Source organism: Triturus cristatus, chromosome 11 (assembly GCF_964204655.1).
Source record: "Triturus cristatus chromosome 11, aTriCri1.1, whole genome shotgun sequence".
Taxonomy (NCBI): Eukaryota; Metazoa; Chordata; class Amphibia; order Caudata; family Salamandridae; genus Triturus; species Triturus cristatus.
The window spans coordinates 781,684,462-781,704,971 of record NC_140594.1 but is presented as its reverse complement, the minus strand read 5'-3'; the positions used below and the strand labels follow the sequence as shown (position 1 = coordinate 781,704,971).

Below are 20,510 nucleotides of genomic sequence, written 5' to 3'. Positions count from 1 at the left end.
GGGTCAGTTCACTTCAGTCGGCTTGCGTGCTCACACCTGCGTTTGTTGCACACTTGTCTCGGGTTTGCTCGTGCTTGTTTGTTTCTTTGTCTTGGCTTTGCTCGTGCTTGTTTGTTTCTTTGTCCTGGCTTTGCTCGTGCTTGTTTGTTCCTTTATCTTGGCTTTGCTCGTGCTTGTTTGTTCCTTTGGCTTGGCTTTGCTCGTGCTTGTTTGTTGTACACTTGCCTTTGCCTGTGCTTGTTGATGACTTATCCTGGATATGCTTATGCTTGTTTGTTCTCCCTCGGTGAATCCTAGGCGCCTGACTTCAAGATGGCCGCCAATTCACTTTAATGGGGGTGTCCCAGGAGGATCGCCTGACCTCAAGATGGCCGCCGTCACTGCACACACACACACACGAGGCTTTTCTCCGGGCTCATTCAGTCTTTCCCATGCTGGACTCACCGGCGGGCCTCTTCAAGGGTGTCACCCTCCAGGCTCTGCTCATTCACGACGGCGGCAGCTATCAGGTGAGGTCGGGGTGGGCTCCCGCCTTATTCTGCAGCTTCCCGCTTTTCCTTCGCACCGATCATGCCAAAGCTCACGCATCGGGCGTGAGATTAGCCGGCAACGACGAGCTTCCAGCTCGCATTTCACCGCGCTCGACAGCGCTTGTTGGCAGGTTTTCGGAGACAGCGTCTCCAACGTCGAGGCACTTCTTTCTTCACTCGGGGGCACAAGGCAGGGTCAGGGTGGGCTCCCGACTTCTGTACTCACTGGTGGTATCCGGATTACACGCGTCCAGCGTGAATCAAGCTGCGAGGTGATCAGTCACTTCAGGCAGGTCCGGTTCTTCACCAAACTCCGGGGCTCCGTGAATGGTGTGGGCTTGTTGATCCCACTCTCGTCGCCAGTTGTAGCATCGCGCTACAAAGAACCACAGACACTTTTGGTGGTTTATCTGGAGCTTTATTTCTTTACCTCTTGCCTCTGCCTTGTCCCTACACTCACTGCCCACTTCTCCCGTCGCTCCTCCTCTTCCCCTCGCCCCAAGGCTCCGCCCCACCAACTACTAGAATGCTCACAACATTACAATGCTTAGGACTTAAAATATTTTTTTTAGATTTACTGAAGCATTTGATTCAGACTCTTGCTAATTCCTTCATTTGCTGTCTAACTATAGTTTTTTTCTTCTGTAATGATTTCATTCTTTAATACATCTACATGATTTCTAACTTGATTGTTGTCTCAAGAACTCCTATTAATTAATTAAGCTATTTTTCCGACGATTTAATTTCGTTAGGGGCACATTACCTCATCTATTCTTGAGGAAAACACCACCCCTGATTCTGCGTAGATGCTTTATCTATTATCTATCAGATTATCAAAGATAGTGTCAACACCATCACTTTTCTATTTGTTACAGTAGATGCTCTAAGTGAGACGCGTATGCCCAGAAGTGAGTCCCATGCTCACTGTGCCTCAGGAATCAAGCTGTAGCTACTGATAAAGACCTAAGTAGGCCTGAACCGGTCTGTGGTTGGTTGTGTTCCCATCTGGTAGGGACCTGGTCTGGTTGTTCAGGCAGGATGGTCCTATCAGGGCAGGTCCAAGGCTGATTTGCATATGGGATGAAACTGTCTAGAGTGACATAGAAGGTGAATAAGAATGCAGCCTTTAGAGAGACCATTTTTGGCACAAATAGTATGGCTGTTGCATTAGTTAGGCTGGATTGTTCTATATCACCAACAGTGGAATAATTATTTGAATGCACTTTCAAAACCGTGTCTGGGCAATAGCACAGTTATCATTCAAAACACTCTTCTTTCCTGAAAATGCATCCAAGTAAACACACCAAAACCCCTATTTAGAGTTTGACGGGCATCCTGTCTGCCATAGGCTATAATGCTCTTGTAATGTGATGCGGCGGACGTGGAGGCCACCATGCAAACTCTAAGTAAGGCGCATAGCAACAAATAAAACACTGCACCCATAGTCACTCCCTGCACTCATCTAAACAAACTGACACAACATTCCCAGAACATGAAGTTTCTCAAATGGAAGTAGGCCTCACCTTGCCTAGGTAAAGTACACCATGTTGATTTCATTCAGGAAGAATCAGGAATTAATTTAGAGGTGGGCAGTAATATCGCGGCTGTCAAAAAAGACAGATGCCCAGTCTGCTAACCCCTGCATTCCCATGGAGAATTTTTAGTGTTGGGAAAGGGAGTGTGCTCATTGGTGCAACCATCACCACTAGCATGGCATTGACTGTTGTTCCGCTAATGGGAATAGCATCTCATTGGCTAACGTTAACTAGTCGGGTCTCTGACACCACTCTTATTGGTGGCCCTTGTGTTCAGGACCACCACTGAAACCAAGGTGGTGTGCATAGAAAATAAAATGATGAATGTCCCTCAGAGACATCAGACTATGGGGTCCTGGAGTTGTACCCCTGATTTTGAGGCATGGCTGCAGGAAATGCAGTGATAGTGGAACAGAACTGTTGCCATGGGTCAAACGTCTCAGGGGAACATAATCTGCCTTTGGGGCAGACATTACGAATTTTTTAATCATGCCCTCGCCCTTTCAGATTTATCTCTGTAAACATTTCTTTATCCAGAGTGTGCAGGAAGGTCATTTCGTTTACATAGGTGCGCTGTACACGCATCCATCATTAATATCTTAATTCATATATTCTTGTAAACATCCTATTCAGGCACCAGTTCAAAAATATATTGGTAATATTAGCATTACCAGCATGATATCGAATCGCCTGTTGGTGTGACCCTGGTAAAGCCATTAACCCACTACATTCTTTGAAAGTCATGGACATATAAGGTTGATTGTATTGATAGCAGGCAGAATAACACTTTAATAACAACTTCAGCTATCAGTGGGCTATTTCTAAAACATCCAAGAAAAATGAGCAAATAAAGATGTTTGTGTTTAATTGACCATCCGTCCACAATAACTAGCTTGGTACTTACACCAATTACTTCCAGAAGTAAATGAGCAATGACAAAGCCAATTGGTTTCTGTAATGTGAGAGCTATTGGCTTAGTTAATGTCTTTTGACCGTGTAGCCCAAGAGCATACATTTTAAGCAGGGAAGCCTCAATTTATTCATGTTTTCTGGTCTCACTTTTTCAAAAATCAGCTAGGAAATAAGCATCTATTTGTCTTTCGACCGAAGGCCAAGCACTTTACATGAGCACTAGTAATATGGTACAAGCTCACATGCATTGTTTATAAGCATAGGAAGTTTAAGTTATGTGCCGAGAATCATGGGATGCTTAGTTTACGCCAAGACTTGAGCCCAGTTCCACGTTCGCATAGCTGCCAAGGTTTCAGATTGCTTATGTGTGACATTATCATAATTTCAGTGTAATTATGAGTGGCATTCAACGACTTTGAGTGACACAAACTCGCGGGCAAAAATAAAGCAATGAAGACAAGGGAAATTTATGAATATCAGAAATTACACCCATTTGAGCAACGAGAAACTCGAAGAGATCTTAAAACTGCTGCATATCACCGGAAGCTGTGATCGTAATGGCACGCCCTGGGTAGAGGGAGGGAGGGAGTGAATGAGTGAGGCAATGGCTCGAAGAATGAAAGCAATTTAGTAGCAGCTGCTCACTGCTGTAAACAAAGAAGCCATCACGTGACCAGCACTTTCCCCTCTCTTCTGCCCGACAAATGTGCATTCAGGGCAGAAACGTGTAGCCCTGAGTAATAACTGAAACTGAAAGTAGTTTAGAAGTAACGCAGGGAAGCCACAGGTACAGACGCATGATTACAGGGGGAGGGAGTCCTGAAATTGTAATGGAGAATTTGTGCATGCGCAAACATAAATGAGTAATGGAACTTTCTTTAACGGGCTTCAGAAGGTCACAAAACAAGAGAGTACACTGTAACCTTAACTGCATGTTCGACTGTCCCTGCCCAGCTCTCAACGCAGCTGTGTCTGATGCCTTCATACACAACCCCGAGGAGCCCTCAAAGAACTGGTGTCTACTGAATGTGCACACAAAGAATGACAAACAACAGCTGGTGGGAGGTGTGGGGCGGCGGGGGATCATGGAGAAGGCGAGTAGGGGTGGACAAGAAGCGGAATGGGACAGAGGGGAAAACATAAGCACTCACGTGGAGTGCTGGAATACAAAACAAAATCCTCCAAAAACAGGAGCAGTGGAATGGCACAAGTACTTGGTCCATACTCCGGGGGAGTGCCTAACACAAGAAGAGGACATGATACAGGCATGGCTTGACAAAAAGCAATAAAGGAAATAAGAGTGATGCAGAAGCAATGAAAAGATATGGGTGGGCTGAAAGGCCACGGTGAATAAACAACATGTCTCGAAGAGACAGTGCATGCACTGTCTAGCTTTGACATAAAAATGGCCCATTCTGGTATCCCATGTTAACCATCTATTTGTCTCATAGTCCCTGACTGAGCAAATATTTTTTTAAAGGTTATTCTTTTAAAAAAAAATATTTTTATTATTTCAATCACGAAAACCAATACATACTTTGTTGCAGAGAGGAAAAAAAAAAGAAGAAAATAAAAGACACAATCTATTCCGTCAATTAATCATTACAAATTCCGCCAGTTACTTGTTACATCCATATAACCCATTGTGAAGGGTAGAAAACAAGAGGATTACGACTACTTCATTACAGCGCCCGGCTATTACTTTAATTCTCATCAGCTTCCCATATCGGGCCCCAAACCCGAAGACCTCTTTTTTTAGCTCTTTTCCCTTTGCATTTATACAGTGCCTTCTCTAAGTTAAAAACATGATAAAGCCTTGCATACCATTCCTGAAAAGAAGGTGGTTCAGCATCCTTCCAATGAGTTGCAATAATTAAACGGAAAATGGCAGTTACCATAAAACAAAAATATATTTGGGAGGAATGCATCTGTAAACTATCATCAATCCCAATTATAATCAAAGTAGGAGTTAATTGAGCTAATCCACCTATAGCTTGATTAAGAAAAAGATAAATTTTTTGTTTCAAGGTACCAAGCTTATTACAACCACAAAACATGTGAATCATATCTGCTGGGCCCTGATCACATCTAGGGCACCGATCGGTTTCCCTTTTCCCCCAACTAAATAATTTTGCAGGGGTATAGTAAAGCCTAAACAGAGTTTTAAAGTGTTGAGCTTTAAGATTTGCAGCCATAATAATTTTTGTCGACAAGTAAAGAGACCTACACATATCAACATCTTGATCCCCCAGCTTCTCAACCCAAACACTTTCTGAGCTGGCAATATCATCTTGATTGGCATTCAACATAATTACATAATTATAAGTAAAGGTTATTCTAATGCCAAATTAGTAAGTAGATGTGTGTGCTGAGTAACTAGCCTCCTAACACACATGTAATTACAACGCTCTAATTCTAAAATGAATCAAGGTGATTTAAAAAACAGCACCAATCGACTCTGCCTTTGATATCCTGATTCAGGGGTGAACACATTTAAAGATAGGTTAGCATGAGACATTGTTACATGCAAATGATCAAGCTTTTGCCTGATATTCAGACCACAGTGACTTAGATCAGGTAATTTTGCTCAGAGTGTTTCCAAACAAACCAGATATATATTTTAAAACAAGTATTTTTTCCTATTATTTGCATATTTGGGTTTTTGCACAGTTTATTTCCATTGTTTTGCGGTTGTGCACAGTAATACCAACTTGATTTCAACAGCGGCTACAAGCAATGTTTCGAATTTTTAAAAAGGAGGCAGCACAGAAAGTACTATGCTGTGTCCATTGTCAAGCGAACGCTCTCCCTTACTAAAAGGGTGGAGAGGAGAGGAACTCAAAGGCGCTACGCCTAAGCAAAAGAAGGAGCATATAATCCTAGTAAGGCATGGAGAATTAAGCTTGTAGGGGATCGCTCAATTAACCATCTATGGATGATGTATCAAGCGTCAAAATGGAAAAAGATAACAAAAGGACAGAGATCTAACCCATACACATAAACTAGCGTCTCTCAGGTGCAGGAATAAAAAAAAAATCAGATTAATACAAAAAAAAAAAAACAAATACATTTTTGTAAGTAAGGAAAAACAATGCTTGGCAATGAGGCAAAATTACGTTTTACAGTGTTAAAGTTGGACCAAGCAGGTTATTTTATTTTGATGCTTGACAGGGCAGTGATTTTCTAGACAGCGGAGCCTGTCACCGCCCATAAATGGCCATCTGCTGAAAATGTAGGCTGATTGTGTCACTCAGGGAATTTGAAGTCGGTGTCTGATTCTCCACGGATCCATGAGCTGAATGTTCTGTTGCTGGAGACACTACTAAACATGTAGATGGATCCCTGATACCTGAGGCCAAGCCCAGGAGTTCTGCGAAATTGAATTTTTGGTGAAGCATAGTAGAAGCACTACATTAGTCTAAGTGCAAATTCACAACACATCAGACCCTTTTTAAAGCATAGAGCTAAAGAAGTTGCACCTGTTGAATAAATTAGAATGGAAAAAAGAGTTCCTGAAAGCTACATGTTGCGCTTGACTCTCAAAGAATTGTCCAGGGCAACCAGCTGACGTAGGAACCCCCTGTTGGGAATAATGCCCCGATGCTCTTTTACAGTTTTGATGGCTTCCACGAGGGCCATATGTTGGTGGATCATGAGGTAGGCTAACACCAGTGTGGCCGAACGGCTGACTCCAATAGCACAGTGAACCAGAATTTTGCCTGTGGGGAGAAAAAAAGGGAATATGGAACAAGGTGCATATCATATATATCTTATCTTATTCCAACATCAACATGGGAAATCAGATGGGAGGATATACATATACATATTATAAAGCATGATATATAATGATGACTTGTAGCCACATGGACATGTTCCTGTCATACCCACCATTACTGAATGAATTCTTTTATTGCTTGATAGTAATTTTCATTACACTGAGTACTACTCTTCTCACCATCCTTACAGTGTGAGGGCGAGCCCTCATACTGATAAAGAGGTCATCACACCACAAAAAAATGTTAGTTACTGTCCTTGGCCGGGAAATAAGTATCTGACCTTTCACCTGGAAATCATGACTGTAGTAGTACTTAGAAATCACAGCAACCCTTGAAGACACAGGGGCATATTTACCCAAAAATGTTGGAGCGCGGTGCTACGCCAAATTTGGCAACGCCGGCCTCCGACATTTTTTAAATGCAGAGGTGCACCATACTCACAATTATATAGCCCACCCCTGTGTGTCCCCTATCGCAGGCACAAAAAAAGCTGCTTAGCACCAGCACAAGCACCCTGCCGCCATGTTGCAAGGCTGCCTGCGCTACGGAGGCAATTGTTTATGTGCAGAAAGGGACACCTTCCTGCACATAAACAATCAATAATGGCGATTTGCTTTTTCTCTGTGTGCTGCAGAATTCCAAACTCCAGAAAAGAAAGATGTATGAACAACACTGCAACAAAGGAAATGTTAAAGAAAATCCCAAGCACAGTCCCAAAACATTGCCCAGCAGCAGACGAAAGGTGTTTTCAGACAGATAACAAAAATAAATCAACAGTATCACCACAACACTTTTGACTTGAAGAGAAAGGGTCTTGTTTTCCCAGCTTAACCACCAGGCGGGAGGGCAGAGTACGTGGAATGTCCCATAAAGCACAGGTATTCCTATACAGATACACAACATTCATACCTAAGCTTCAGATACCAGGTTATTTCTAGGGTACAAGGATTTTACAGGGAGCCATGGGTAAGACAGTATTAGCAAGAAAATCCAGTTACCAACACCAAGTCCAGACTGTGGCGTAACAAAACTTGAGGGGGGCCACCTGCACAGTACATGAAGGGGGCCCCCCTCCGACCACACTCAGGAGCTCTGTGGACAGGGTACTCGGCTGAAGGGGCCCCCTGGACTGCAGGGGCCTTTGTTACGCCACTGAGTCCATATCTGGCAGGGGCTGTGGCCACAAGTGCAGCCCAGCCCCCATCCCTAACCTACGACACAGAGAGAGCATCGAAGCCCTACCTCCCGACTGCCTGCCCAGAGCCTGCACTACTCCTGAGATCCTGCGCCCAGTTTCCATTTACCACCTGCTGTAATTCCCGGTACCTGTTAGTCCACAAAATAAAACACTAAATCGGAGATGCAACACTTTGTAATAATATTCAAAGAGTCCTTTGAATGATAATTCTCAATGAAGCCACCAAGTCGTTGTGCATTGGTCAAAGTTTTTTTTAGTTTTTTCCTTTTATTTAGTTCTTTGTTTATACGACAAACAGCCAACGCGTTTCGTCCTAGAGAACAGGACTTCTTCAGGGCAATTCGAAAAAACGCAGAGTTGGAAATAGTAAGATCTGGCCAAATTGTATGTTGCAGAAGGAGCGGTATTTAGACCCATGCGTTCCACTCACCCATTTGTATCAATACATAATCCAATCACAGCAGTGAATGAGGAATGCACGTTCCTATAGTTGCTTAATAATTTTCTCCGCGGGATTCATAGACAAAGTGGTATGATAGCCACAACGAAAATAGTATCACCACAACAATTATTATTCCTTAGTCCATATCAGGGGTATGTCCAATATCCCCGCTGGCATATATTCAGACGCGACATCATAGTTCACGTTCTCCTGCCATTTTGGAGTGTTGGAGTTATCATCTCAGGGGGTAGTGAGGTTAGAATGAAATTGGACATTTGAACATGCTTAATTAGCTGATGAAGACTATATTAGACTCGTAGATGGATGAACTCCGATCTTTTTCAAAGAAAACAGGGGGAGTGCCCCACCCGGGATAATATGGGATGCCTTTAAGGTAGGAGTGTGAGGGGAGACAATCAGATTTAGCCTGAACCACCAAAAAAAAAGAGAAGCAACAAATGCTGGTACGGTACGACACTTTAGCTAAAGCTGAGTCCAAATTAATACAGGCAACTTTAGATGGGGTAGAGTTTGAGAAAGCACAGCATAATTTTGCATTAGCTAAATCTGTGATCATTGAGATTTCTGCAACACGCAGGGACTGCAAATACAGTTGAAGGAGAGTGCACGGGGTAGCAAGGGGGGAGAGGCCGAGCAACAGAAAAGGCGCAAAGTGGACATATACCTAAAGATCAAGACAAATTGAGATTGACAACTGCTGGGGGAGCACACTGGTGGGGAGGGTAGGGACGGGGGAGGGAAGGGATAGTAGTTCTGGTGTTGGGGAATTAGGAGAAGTAGATAGTAGGGTTGCTGAAGCACAAGTGCTTGCGGAGGGTAGGTAACGAGAGTGAGGGTAATAATGTAAACTTTTATGGTTGTACAATATGACACCTATGGGCGGGTGCAGGGGAGGGCAACTTATATCTGTGTATTGAATGCAACAAATGTGAAGAAGACGCTGTGGAGGTGAGAATGGCAAATAATAAAAATGTTATTAAAAAAATAAAATTGAGATTTCTGCAACGAAGGCTGCAGAAAAATATGCCGCTTGGAATAAAGCGAGCTATGAATATAGTGAACGGGTGGGTCTCATCCTCACTATCAGAGTTTGGCAAAAATCAACACTAGGAGAGATAAGAGAACTTAGGGCCTCCCAGTGATGACAGTTTTGGAGATCTAGAGGGCATAAGAGAGACTTTCCGGGGGTATTATCAGGATCTCTACAATGAGGAAGCGGAGTGGGGGGGATGAAGACATGATACCATTTTTAGAGTCGATCACCTCTCTAACATTTATTGCCACAGACAAGGAATCATGCGACTACACCCCCACAATTCAGATTGCTATAAAAAGCCTACCATCGGGAAAAGCGTTGGTATTGAAAAGATCCCCATAGAGTTCTACAAAGTTTTCTCCTCCCAACTAGAGGTATTCTTGACAGATTTGTTTGTAAGCATCTATGATGATCTGACTCCCCCTGCATCATGAGAAAATGCAAACATAGTAGTCTTCCCGCCCAAAAAAATACCCATGAACCCGGGTCAAAACTCCCAATTACGCTGATTAATAGTTACACTAAAGTATACTCTAAAGTATTAGGCATGCAGCTATCATGTATAACTAGTAAGATTGTCTCCCCTAAGCAACATGGCTTTATGCCAGGGAGGAGGACCACTGATCATATACGATGGGTTACCATGCTTCTAGACGCCTCCGAGATGGCAGGAGACCCTAAGGTGGTAATTTTATTAGACGCCGAAAAGTGTCTGATAGGGTCTCCTGGAGCCACCTGTGGGCCATTATAAAATGGAGTGGTATTGGGCCTGGGTACATTAAAGCGTTAAGAGCTTTGAACGGTAACACCATTGCTAGGACAACACTAATGGGTGGACATTCCGAACAAATGAAGATTCATTGAGGTACAAGGCAGGGGTGTCCATGTTCTCCCCTACTTTTTGCTCTATACATAGTTCCGATAATACGAAAACTAGATAGTAATACTTCAATCTCACCTAGGGGGTATCACGGATTGGACAAAAAAGTGTTGGCTTATGCTGATGATGTTGCCATAGTGACCGCTGTATCCGACATGGCCTTTGTAGAAATCGAAAAGAGGTTGTCAATTTTGCAAGGTTTTCGGGGTTTTCTGTAAATCGGGACAAAACCCAAGTGGTCAATAATAGCAAAGTGCAGTTTAATGATACTCGGTGGTAGGTAAGGCGGTGTACTTGGGAGTTACTATCTCTGCTGAGGTTGAGCAAATTGTGAAGAATAATCTAGCTCCTGTTATTGGAAAGGTGAAGACACATTTTTCAAGAATGGACAAGCTGCATCTGTCTAGAATAGGCAGGAGTAATGTTGTCAAAATGATGTTTCTGTCCAAAGCGCTATACTTCTTTCGGGCTATACCACTTGAATTCGGAAATCATTGGTTTAAGTTGATTGATGAGTTGGTAATTTGATTTATTTGGGCCTATTCGAAAATTAGGAGGGCCTAAAGTTCTTGACTCTCCCTAAAGAAAGGGGTGGTTGGGCAGTTCCAAATTTTAAAATGTACTACTGGGCTGGGGCACTGCAATGCCTAGTCACGCTAGTCAGGGTGGGGGATGGGACGCAACAAGAGAGGGAAGAAATTCCTCAGGTTTTTTAATTACTGCTCGGCACAGAGACTAGAGGGTGTTTTCTCCATCAGATAGAACACAGCTACTTTAAAAACATTTGCTTTAAGACTATTCAGGGAGCCTACAAGATCTAGACAACGCTGCGAAAGAAACTGAGGCTAGGCCGATTTAACTTCTATACCCTGATACAGGAAAACCCTAGTCTTCCTGCATTCTTCTTGAACTCTTGCATACTTGAATGGAAGGGTCACGGTCTTAGAAGACTAGGCGACTTCTATACAGATCTGGGATTTACCTCCTTTGAGGAACTAAAATTGAAGTTTGAGCTTAGTCAAAAGGAGTTTTTTAAAGTATTTACAAGTCCAGGATTTTTCAATCAAGAAGGGTGGAGGGCAACACGGTTTTTCTAGAATAGAGCTCATGGATTTAATAGTGGGGTCTCACTTTATGATCGGGTGGAGATACGGGGCCCTAAACTCTCTATTGAAGGACGATCTGGAGACCCAGTCCCTGAAATGGAAAACAAAATTGTGGCCCTCAGATAGCTCTTTCCTGGAGTCACTCGAGCTAGGTCACTCCGTATTACGGTCTGCTAATTTAGCGACTTAACACTATAAAACCATTTATGACCTCCATTATACCCCAGGAAGATTTCTAAATGGGGAGGTGGTACAGGCACCAGCTGTCCAATATGCCAATGTATTGGGGCAGATGTGGTACATATGTTCCCGTAATTGTCCTGCGCTTGATGCGCTTAGAGTGGAGATTGGTAAATTCCTTGATAGAAGCCTGAACTCAAAATATCTCTTACCCCCAGCTCATACTACTGGGTGTACACAGTGAAGAGCCCAGCTAAGCCCAGCTTTTAATGTTTGTCTCCATGGCTGTGTATCGATTCTGGATAGCATATGCCTGGCTTGATCATGCTCCACCATCTTTTTAGCAATGGCTTGCGCGACTACTGGCAATTTCTAATCTGGAGATCTTGCTATACTCTCGCAAAGGGAGGCAAGCAAGAAAAGAGAGGGAACCATATATGGGCCCCGCTTACAGACTGGATTATGGAACAGCAAGGCTATAAATCTGTTGTTTAGTGGAAGTTATTATGGGTGTGGCTGACCCTACTGCTCTGTTCTTACTACTGTTAGAGCACAAATGTTGCTCTTTCATTCGTAGGTGTGCATCATAATCACGGGTAGTCCGCACATACATATAACCCTTTACTGTATTAATTTAGGTCATTAGAACGTGAACGGTAATAACGTGAATAGTGATGTGCTTGGAATATTTTCACTGTGAATTTGAAGAGATTAACGTTGCAACTACGTGTGGTTAGTCGAAAACATTAACATGCGAGATTTGTACAAGTCACTGACATGTATTCACACAATTGATGTTCCTCTGTAACGTGTTAATTTAGATATGCTCAGTAATAATGTTTATTTTATATGTGTAACTTCATGAGGTCTTCTGATATTACTTATGTTGACAGATTTCTGTAGTCCTGAATTGTATTTTTCCCCTGGAAGCTCCTGCATTAGATTTACTGGTGAATTTCATGTGCATGTTGGATTTGTTCTTTCTCATGTTTCTGTTGCAGGTGGAGAATTCATCCTTGTTAGCTAGAATAATGTCTTTGTTTTAGGAGTTAGGCTAAGGGAGGAGAAAATACATTGAACGGAAATACAGATAATAAAGCACTGTTGTACTTTCTCATCGGAGTAAGCCTGGGAATCAAGGTCATCTCGCAGAGGTCTGGGAGCAACACTGCCACGTAAAAAGTTACCTACAAGGAGGTGGTTTGACTGGATGGTGTGATGCCGCAATGCATCTTGAGATACTGCCTGCAAATGAAGTATCACAGTTAGGGACAGTGTCCGGTGTACTTCTGCATTGCCTTGAGAAAGAGAGAGCATCTTAGAACCAGCTCTGTAGCCTCATGCTACTTGACCCAACTAAATGTGAAGAGACTTCTTAGGAAGACTTCACACACTGACACCTTTATGAATCTTCCCATGAGAAATGTTAAGTAGGGATATCACGCTAGTGGTAGTCTAGGGATAGATTAATGCTTTATCTCTACGAGCCGCCAATGAAGGGGAATCTCGAAGTTGGTGCGATTATTTTCTGTTTCCTGATTCTCGAACTGATTATTCTGTGCATGTTGCACCGCCTTAACTTCACCCGTAGGTTTGGCTTTGTATTAGTTGCAATGTATTTCTGAGGTGCTTGTATGTCCAATTGTTCTTGGCTTTGTAATAAACTACCTAAATCTAATCGGGAGTCCGTGGTTTTTCGGAGCCGTAGTCCAAAGGAACTGTAATGATTGTTTGGCTAACGATTTTCCTCCCCTCCACGCTTTCATGCTGACAAAAAGAGACATTGGCCTGGGGTTCCAGAGTAGATCTAGAACGTGGAACCCGGCTCCTTCACTACCACAGTGTTTAATTTTGATTTATATCTCCATAACCAGGTTATTCATCCCGTTAAAGTCTCTAGTAAATGTTATATGATAGGTGTACATGTTTTTTATGATGTATTGGAATGATTACGGACTTGAGGCGTACGCTTGCTGTTTTCATGCTTGGAATAAGTTATGAATATGTTATCAACTGTGGGTTTTCATTATTTTATAAGTATGGATTAGATGCTCTTCTCTTTGTGTTGATAGGGAAAAAATGCTAAAAATACTTTGCAATAAAAAATATTAAAAAAATTCAAAAAGGAAGATCAGAACCAACAACTGTGCCCTTTATACACATTCTTTCATTGAGGGACCTATCCAATGTTTAGATTGTCTGAGACTACTCCTTGCAGTGCTTCATTTATAAAAGAAAGAGTGTCGTGTCCAAGGCTCTGCTCAGAAGCACTCTGCACACCGAATACCAAGGCTGGTCATCTTAAAACCACCTTGTGTCTCTTTCATTAACTAACAGACACTTCCTGGCCCTTAATCCTACTCTTGCAGGGTCCTGCTTTCTTCCTCTGTGACGTTTTTGGTGTCTTTTTCTTCCTCCTTTTTTTTTGCCACTCTACCACTGGGAAAATATCTGATTCAAACAAATAAGTGCCGGTGCCTGCCACCCCCGGAAAACACTGGCTCAAATTAAGCATTAACTGCTTGTATCACAGACAAGTTGACTAAATAAGACCAGTAAAGACTGACAGGGAAGGTGCTATCTTCGATAGGAGAGGGTGGAATAAGAGCTTAAGTTTAGAAATTGTGTAAGGCTGTTTGGTTTGAGCAGTCTTCCTCATAGTAGGCCAAATCTTTGATTTTTTTCTGCACATGAGAGAAGACGACTTGGTCATGTTTCAGGGAGCAAACACGATTTCTACGTTTTTCACTGTATCTTCAAGAAGTCGGAGAAATTCTTACAGTTCACTTTGAGTAAATTGTGCATATAATGGTCAAAGAGTTAATGGTATATTACACTGTTTCAAATAGCTTGTTAGGGTGGTTTTCACCTTGTTTTGCTTTGTCCTGATAAAACTGTGTTTGGCATCAAGTATATGCTCTTTGTATTTCTTTCGTCAGTGCTTAATTTGTAAAAAAAAAAAAAAAGTAACTCTCAGGACCCAAGATATTTCTCAGAAGCCCACTACAGCTGGCACCTTCCCTGGCAGCGATGGAAAGTGGTAGTATCAACGCTACCTACAAACCATTACACTCATGCACAAGTGACAGTTTGGTCTATTTCAGGGCACTCAAAGCTGTAAGAATAGCCTGCTATGTTTTTACCAATCATCATGCAAACCTGTTAGTTTTCCCCAATTTTAGTTTGTGCGGTGCCAATGTACCTATGATCCCAATCAAGGTCTTATTAGTGCAAACAGAGAGTAATGGAACTTGGTACTCTTCATAGGTTTGCTGTATGCTGGGGAAGATATTTGGTTCTAAGGTAGACGGATTCATGTCCTGAAAGTCTGTAACTCCTTTATTGGGTCTGTTTGGTTGTCCATACATTGAGATTTCTGAAGAAATGACTAAGAATGAAATCAGGAGGTTATCTAACCAATTTCCGTGGAGACCGCTTTCCTACTTCGGCGGTATTCCTTAGCCATTAAGAGATCTAATATGAATTTTCGTATTTGGGTGGGAGTCAAGCAGAGTTGTTCAAGATCATTGCTTGTCAAGGATAAGGATAATTAAAAGAATATGGACTCATTAGATTCGACCAATGTATATTAAGTAACCTCTTGAAGATGTTGTAGGAGGTATAAATCATATTTTTTCTGTCATAAGATCTTCAGGTTGGTTGACATACACAAGGTTTTCTCGAGGAGGGTGGTAAATAATGTTGAAATTGGTTAATTCAATGTGTAAAAATTTCCCTTGGCAGAATGGCATTGGATACACATTGTAAAAGAACAAGTGAATATAGTCATGTTGGTTTATGTGTCAGAATGTTTGTAGGTGTGCATGGAGGTATCTGTGTATGTGTAATATGAGAAGAATAAGGTGTATGTAATGCAGGGATTATAAGTCCTGGGAAAGGCAGTCAGGGGTAAAGTAGATTTGGGGCTTAGAGTATAGGTATGGTACATTGGGTAGTTGGCATATTTTGCAGAGTTATATGTGGTATAGAGTGTAGATAGCATAGGGTCTGGGGAATATCATACTGTTTGTGCCATGTGATGGGATTTGTGGTTGAAGGTGGTTTACCGCATAGGAGGCTCTGTGAAGTACACACGGGAAGGGTGTAGGGTAAAAGAGGTAAGGTGGTAAGGTGGTAATGTAGTACTTAGGTGGAGGTGTAGGACATGTAGGTTGTACTTGGGAGGCTGGGAGTCAGGTGGAGGTGAGTTCTAGGTTTCAGGTAGTGTAGGTGGTAGTGATGGAAAGTTGTGTGGGTTTGGGTGCAGGTGGTTGTATAGTATTTATGTGGTGTGTACTGTGAATGTTTCAGTACGTGTTTAGGTTGAGTAGTGCTTGGGTGCTGCCATAGGTGTAGGTTGGCGGTGTAGCTGTAAGGGTAGTTTAGGTGAAAGATGGTATGCAGGTTATGGTGTAGGTGACAATGTGGAGTATGGGGGATATGGGTGTATACGATGCAGGACATAGTTGGTGGTGTAAAGTATAGATGGTGTGTAAAGTGCCAGTGATGTAGGTTATTATATAGTGTGCAGGTGGTGGGAAAGGAGATATAGGGGTGTAAGTGGTGGTGCTAAGTATAGTTAGATGTGCAGTGTGTTCCTGATGGTGTGGGTAATGTAAGTGATGATGAAGAGAAGTGATGTGAAAGGAGTATGTATATGGTCAAGCAATGTTTGTATCATGTGTACTGTATAATTTTATGGTAGGGTTGGGTGAGTAGGGTTTTTGTAGTGCTCCAAGTGTTAATTGGTGATGGAGCTGGAGGGTGTAGGTGGAGAGGTTGGTATGCAGGTGTACTGTATAGGTGGCGATGTGGGGTATATTATGGTTGATGGGTATGTGAGGTGGTGTTCATTGTAGGCTTAGAATACACATAGAGGGACAAAGGCCTAATCTGAGGTCCGGCACACACGCCCCTGGGTCAGACCGAAAAACAAATTGTGCAGTTCCTCTGGGGAGTAGGTCGGAAGGGTCCTGAGTAATCAAGTACGGGAACCTGATCCTTCAGACACAAGAGCCCTCACACACCCTGAGGGGTGACATGCTTCATCAATGGGTAGCTCGTCGTTGGGCCAGCGCTGCAATGCTCAATGGGCCCCGCAAGGGGGCTCTTTGCCAGAGGTCTTTTGAGCTGCCTTCTGTGAAGTATAGGTGTAAATGGTGAGGGTGTCTAGTGTGAGTAGAGCACAGTGAAGTGTTAAAAATTACTCTATGGGTTCGTTATTGAGGTCTTTAATGTGTTGAGCCCTAGGATATATTAAAAACAAGTATGAGCTTGGGTGAATATAACGGTCCACGTTAGCTCTGGGTGTAAATGGTGGTCAACATGTTTCTTGCCGATAAACTCTTGGGAGATCAATGCAATTTGTCAGGACCGTGTGCAAAGTGTACTAAACTACTCATTGAAGGACAGATAAGTACACATGTCTAACTAAGTGCTGTATTATCCCATTTGCTTGAAAGATATAGAGTATACCTTAATGCATACAACAGAGTTGTCGACCTAGAAGGGGGAGAAAAAGGGGGATTGGTGGAAGAAGGGATGAAAAAGCACAGTTATAATATATACAAGATGCAGTAATAGAGTCTGTACCTTACTGGGTAAACAAGCCGTATTGGTCACATGCTCCAATAAAATGCCTAACTGGTCTAGTTAAGCTTCCGCATTACTAACCAAGAATAATGATGATAGTGGATTAGTGATCTCAAGACACAACAGGTGCTACATAGTGAATCATATCTATCTAGAGCCGTGACATGTCAACCTACATAACATTAAAAGCTCCTCTCTGGCAAAACATGATGCTGCTCATTCAAAATGGTGATAATATTGCACTTAAATAGCGGTTTATGGTGATTGCCACAATGGATAACATACACATTTCTCCTTGAAGTAGATCATTAAAGAAGGTTGGTGAAATTCATACGTAATGGTGATAGGCTGTGGCATGGTGTGACAAAGTTATTAAAGTACTGGAGCAACAGTGTGGGCAAGAAAGGGTATTTAAAAAAGGGAATATCGACTCTGCTGCGTGGTGCGAGAAGTAGGCACAGGTAAAGAGTCTTACCGTGGTGATCGGTGGGAAGGCTCTAAGAGGACACCTGAATGGACCCCCCCTCTTTTTATGCGAAGGATCCTGCTACAATATTTTAAGCTAGCATTTATACTCTATACAACATGGGTTATTTTAAATGTATCTCCAATTATGCCAGTTTGTATATGTACGAGTTCAATGTTTTTTGCAGATACTCAGTTAGAAATATCAATGACTGCCTGTTATAAGTTTAGTGCCCGCCCAGCATTCTATTGTTTCCTGCTCAGGTTTGCTCTTCACATTTTGGCCAGATGGCCTGTCAAGGCCTACAAGGTTCCTGTTTTTTCACTTTTGGGCATGGAGGAGATTTGGGGAGTGTTCAGGGAGTTGGTCGGCCGAGGGTTTTTACGTCCCATAGCCTGCTTCTTTGACGGCAGCGAAACCACAGAATTGGTGGCAAGGCTCTGCAGAGGTTGGCATCCTTTCTGCAGAACAGGACATTTTAGGTGGCACTAAAACCTTTTTCTTCAAAGGCTTTTTCACTGCGGCATGGGGTACCCAGGGCTCTTCCCTGAGCACAATACTATTTAATTTGTACATGCGCCCCCTGGCTGATATTATCGAGTGTCATGGCTTTAACATTGTGCTGTATGCTGACGATACACAATTATCAGTCACTCTTTACCAAAATTCAGCCTACACTGTGGTGCTGCTCCACTCCTGCTTGACAGAGGTGGCGGAATTAATGAGCCTCAGTTGTCTCAAGCTCAACACGGGAAAGTCTGAGGTCCTCATCCTTGGCGAACAGCCTTCAATCTGTTGGGCGGCCGGAAGGCCTAATTCGCTGGGCCCCTTACCTGCACCCAAGTCAAAAATATAAAACGTAGGCATCTGATTTGACTCAAACCTATCATTTGACAATCAAATCACAAGCCCAATGGGACAATGCTTCAGGATCTTAAAATCCCTGAGGAAAATTCTCGCTTTTCTTCCAGAGGCAGCTAGAAAGACAGTGGTGCAGTCTTTAATCAGGTCCAGACTGGACTATTGCAACGTAATATATCTCGGGGTCTCTCAGTCATGACTGATGAGACTCCAGCGGGTGCAGAACATTGCAGCTCGCCTGCTATTAAATCTGCCTAGGCGCTCTTCCTTAGCTCCTGCTCTGGCAAAACGACATTGGCTTCCCCTGAAGGGACGGATCTCCTTTAAAGCAATGTGCTATTGATATAAAATCCTCAACAGTAAAGGCCCCAGCTATCTTCATTCTCTGGTTGCCTGCTACTCCCCCCCAAAAAATCTAAGATCAGCTGACAGCTCCTTTGCATCCATTCCTAGAATCAAAATAATGCGTATTGGAGGATGCTCTTTCAGCTTTCTGGCAGCCAAGCTGTGGAACTCCCTGCCTCTTCCGTTTAGGCATGAAAAGCCAGAAGTGACATAACTATGCTTTATAAAACACCTTTTTATTATTGTTATTAATAGTGTGTGGATGATGTGGTTTATAAATTTCCTCTCCCTTCTCTCTCTTTTTTTTCTCTTTCCTTCCTTCTATCTCACCTCTGCTCTCTGCTTTCCCCATCTCACAACTTTGTCATTTTGCACTCCTCCTCCAAAATAGTATCGCCATTGGCATCCTTTCCCACCCCTCCGACATAACATACATTCCAATAAATAAACACACAACACAATTTTTTGTTTGTTTGGGTAAAGTTGCTGCAGGTTTATTACATACACCGTTATGTAATAGGTGGGTTATCTTACGGGCGATCCAAGGGCAGGCAACCAACTGGGCCGCCTGATGAGCCAGGCAGCACTGGGGCGAGCCCCACCTGTGCTGCCCTTACTAGTGATCCTCTTCCCGGATCATGTGAACCGTCCTTTTGGGTCTCTCTAAAAAGCAAATTACACAAATTACCCAGCGACAGAAGGTTGTCCTGGGGATGGGGGGGAGGGAGGATTTCAATCTTCCATATGACACAACCCTAGATAGAATTTCATGTTGGCCTTTTAACCCACCTGCTCACATTCTCAAATATGTAAACTTTGCAAAGACAGTCATTTGGTGGACATACAAAGATTGCATAACCCAGCCGGTAGGGACTTTACCTTTTACTCTCATCCTCACAACACTCCGTCCAGTATGTCTAGAATAGACTACGTGCTAGCCAGTATAAATTTAGTCCACTTGGCCTCTGATCCTACCATGGAACCAATCCTTATATCTGATCATCCGTGCATCACCCTAGATATTAAACTCTCAAAACCGATTGCCAAGAGGAACTTGTGGAAAAGGATTGCTATTCTTGCAGAACCAGAGAACAAATCTCTCAATATATTACTCACTTTTTTTCAAACTGACAAAACACCAGGGGGTATATTCTCAAGAACGTGTGATAATCATCGTAAATTTAGCTTAACGCAACTCTTCACATCTCAGTCTATCACGGGTAAACAACGCCGTGTTAACGTAGGATTCTCAACCCGGCGGCACCATGCGATAGTCTCGCGATAACCCGTCAAATGTCCGCGTTAAAAGCAACGCGATGCCGAACAAATGTGAAAACACCAACACGAAAAAAGCAGCGATGTCCCAAAATGCAATACAAAATACAAGGAATAACCAGCGACAGCCCTGCAATTCCCACGCCTCATGCGGGAAAATGCACCATAAAAGCAGTGAAAATAAAAAAAACATTAAAAAACTGCGTAGCACCATGGATGTACCCGGACTGAGTGCAGAGGACAACTCGAACCCCACAAGCCCCACGTGGATCAGAGCGCCAGAAAACAGGATCCTGATAATGGAGGTGACAGAACACCATCAACCACTGTCCGTCACCTACACTGTGTCATTGCC

At 42.9% G+C, this 20,510-nt stretch overlaps 1 protein-coding gene across 1 annotated transcript in view; it reads right to left on the bottom strand.

Annotated features, from left to right (window-relative positions):
* Positions 1-6,104: 6,104 nt before the first annotated feature.
* The window catches only part of DUSP26 (dual specificity phosphatase 26), a 122,520-nt gene continuing 108,114 nt past the window's right edge, over positions 6,105-20,510 (bottom strand). Inside the window, exon 4 of the mRNA XM_085634479.1 lies at positions 6,105-6,696. Coding sequence (XP_085490605.1) covers positions 6,497-6,696 — 200 coding nt within the window. The 3' untranslated portion in view covers positions 6,105-6,496. The remainder of the gene's footprint in view (positions 6,697-20,510) is intronic.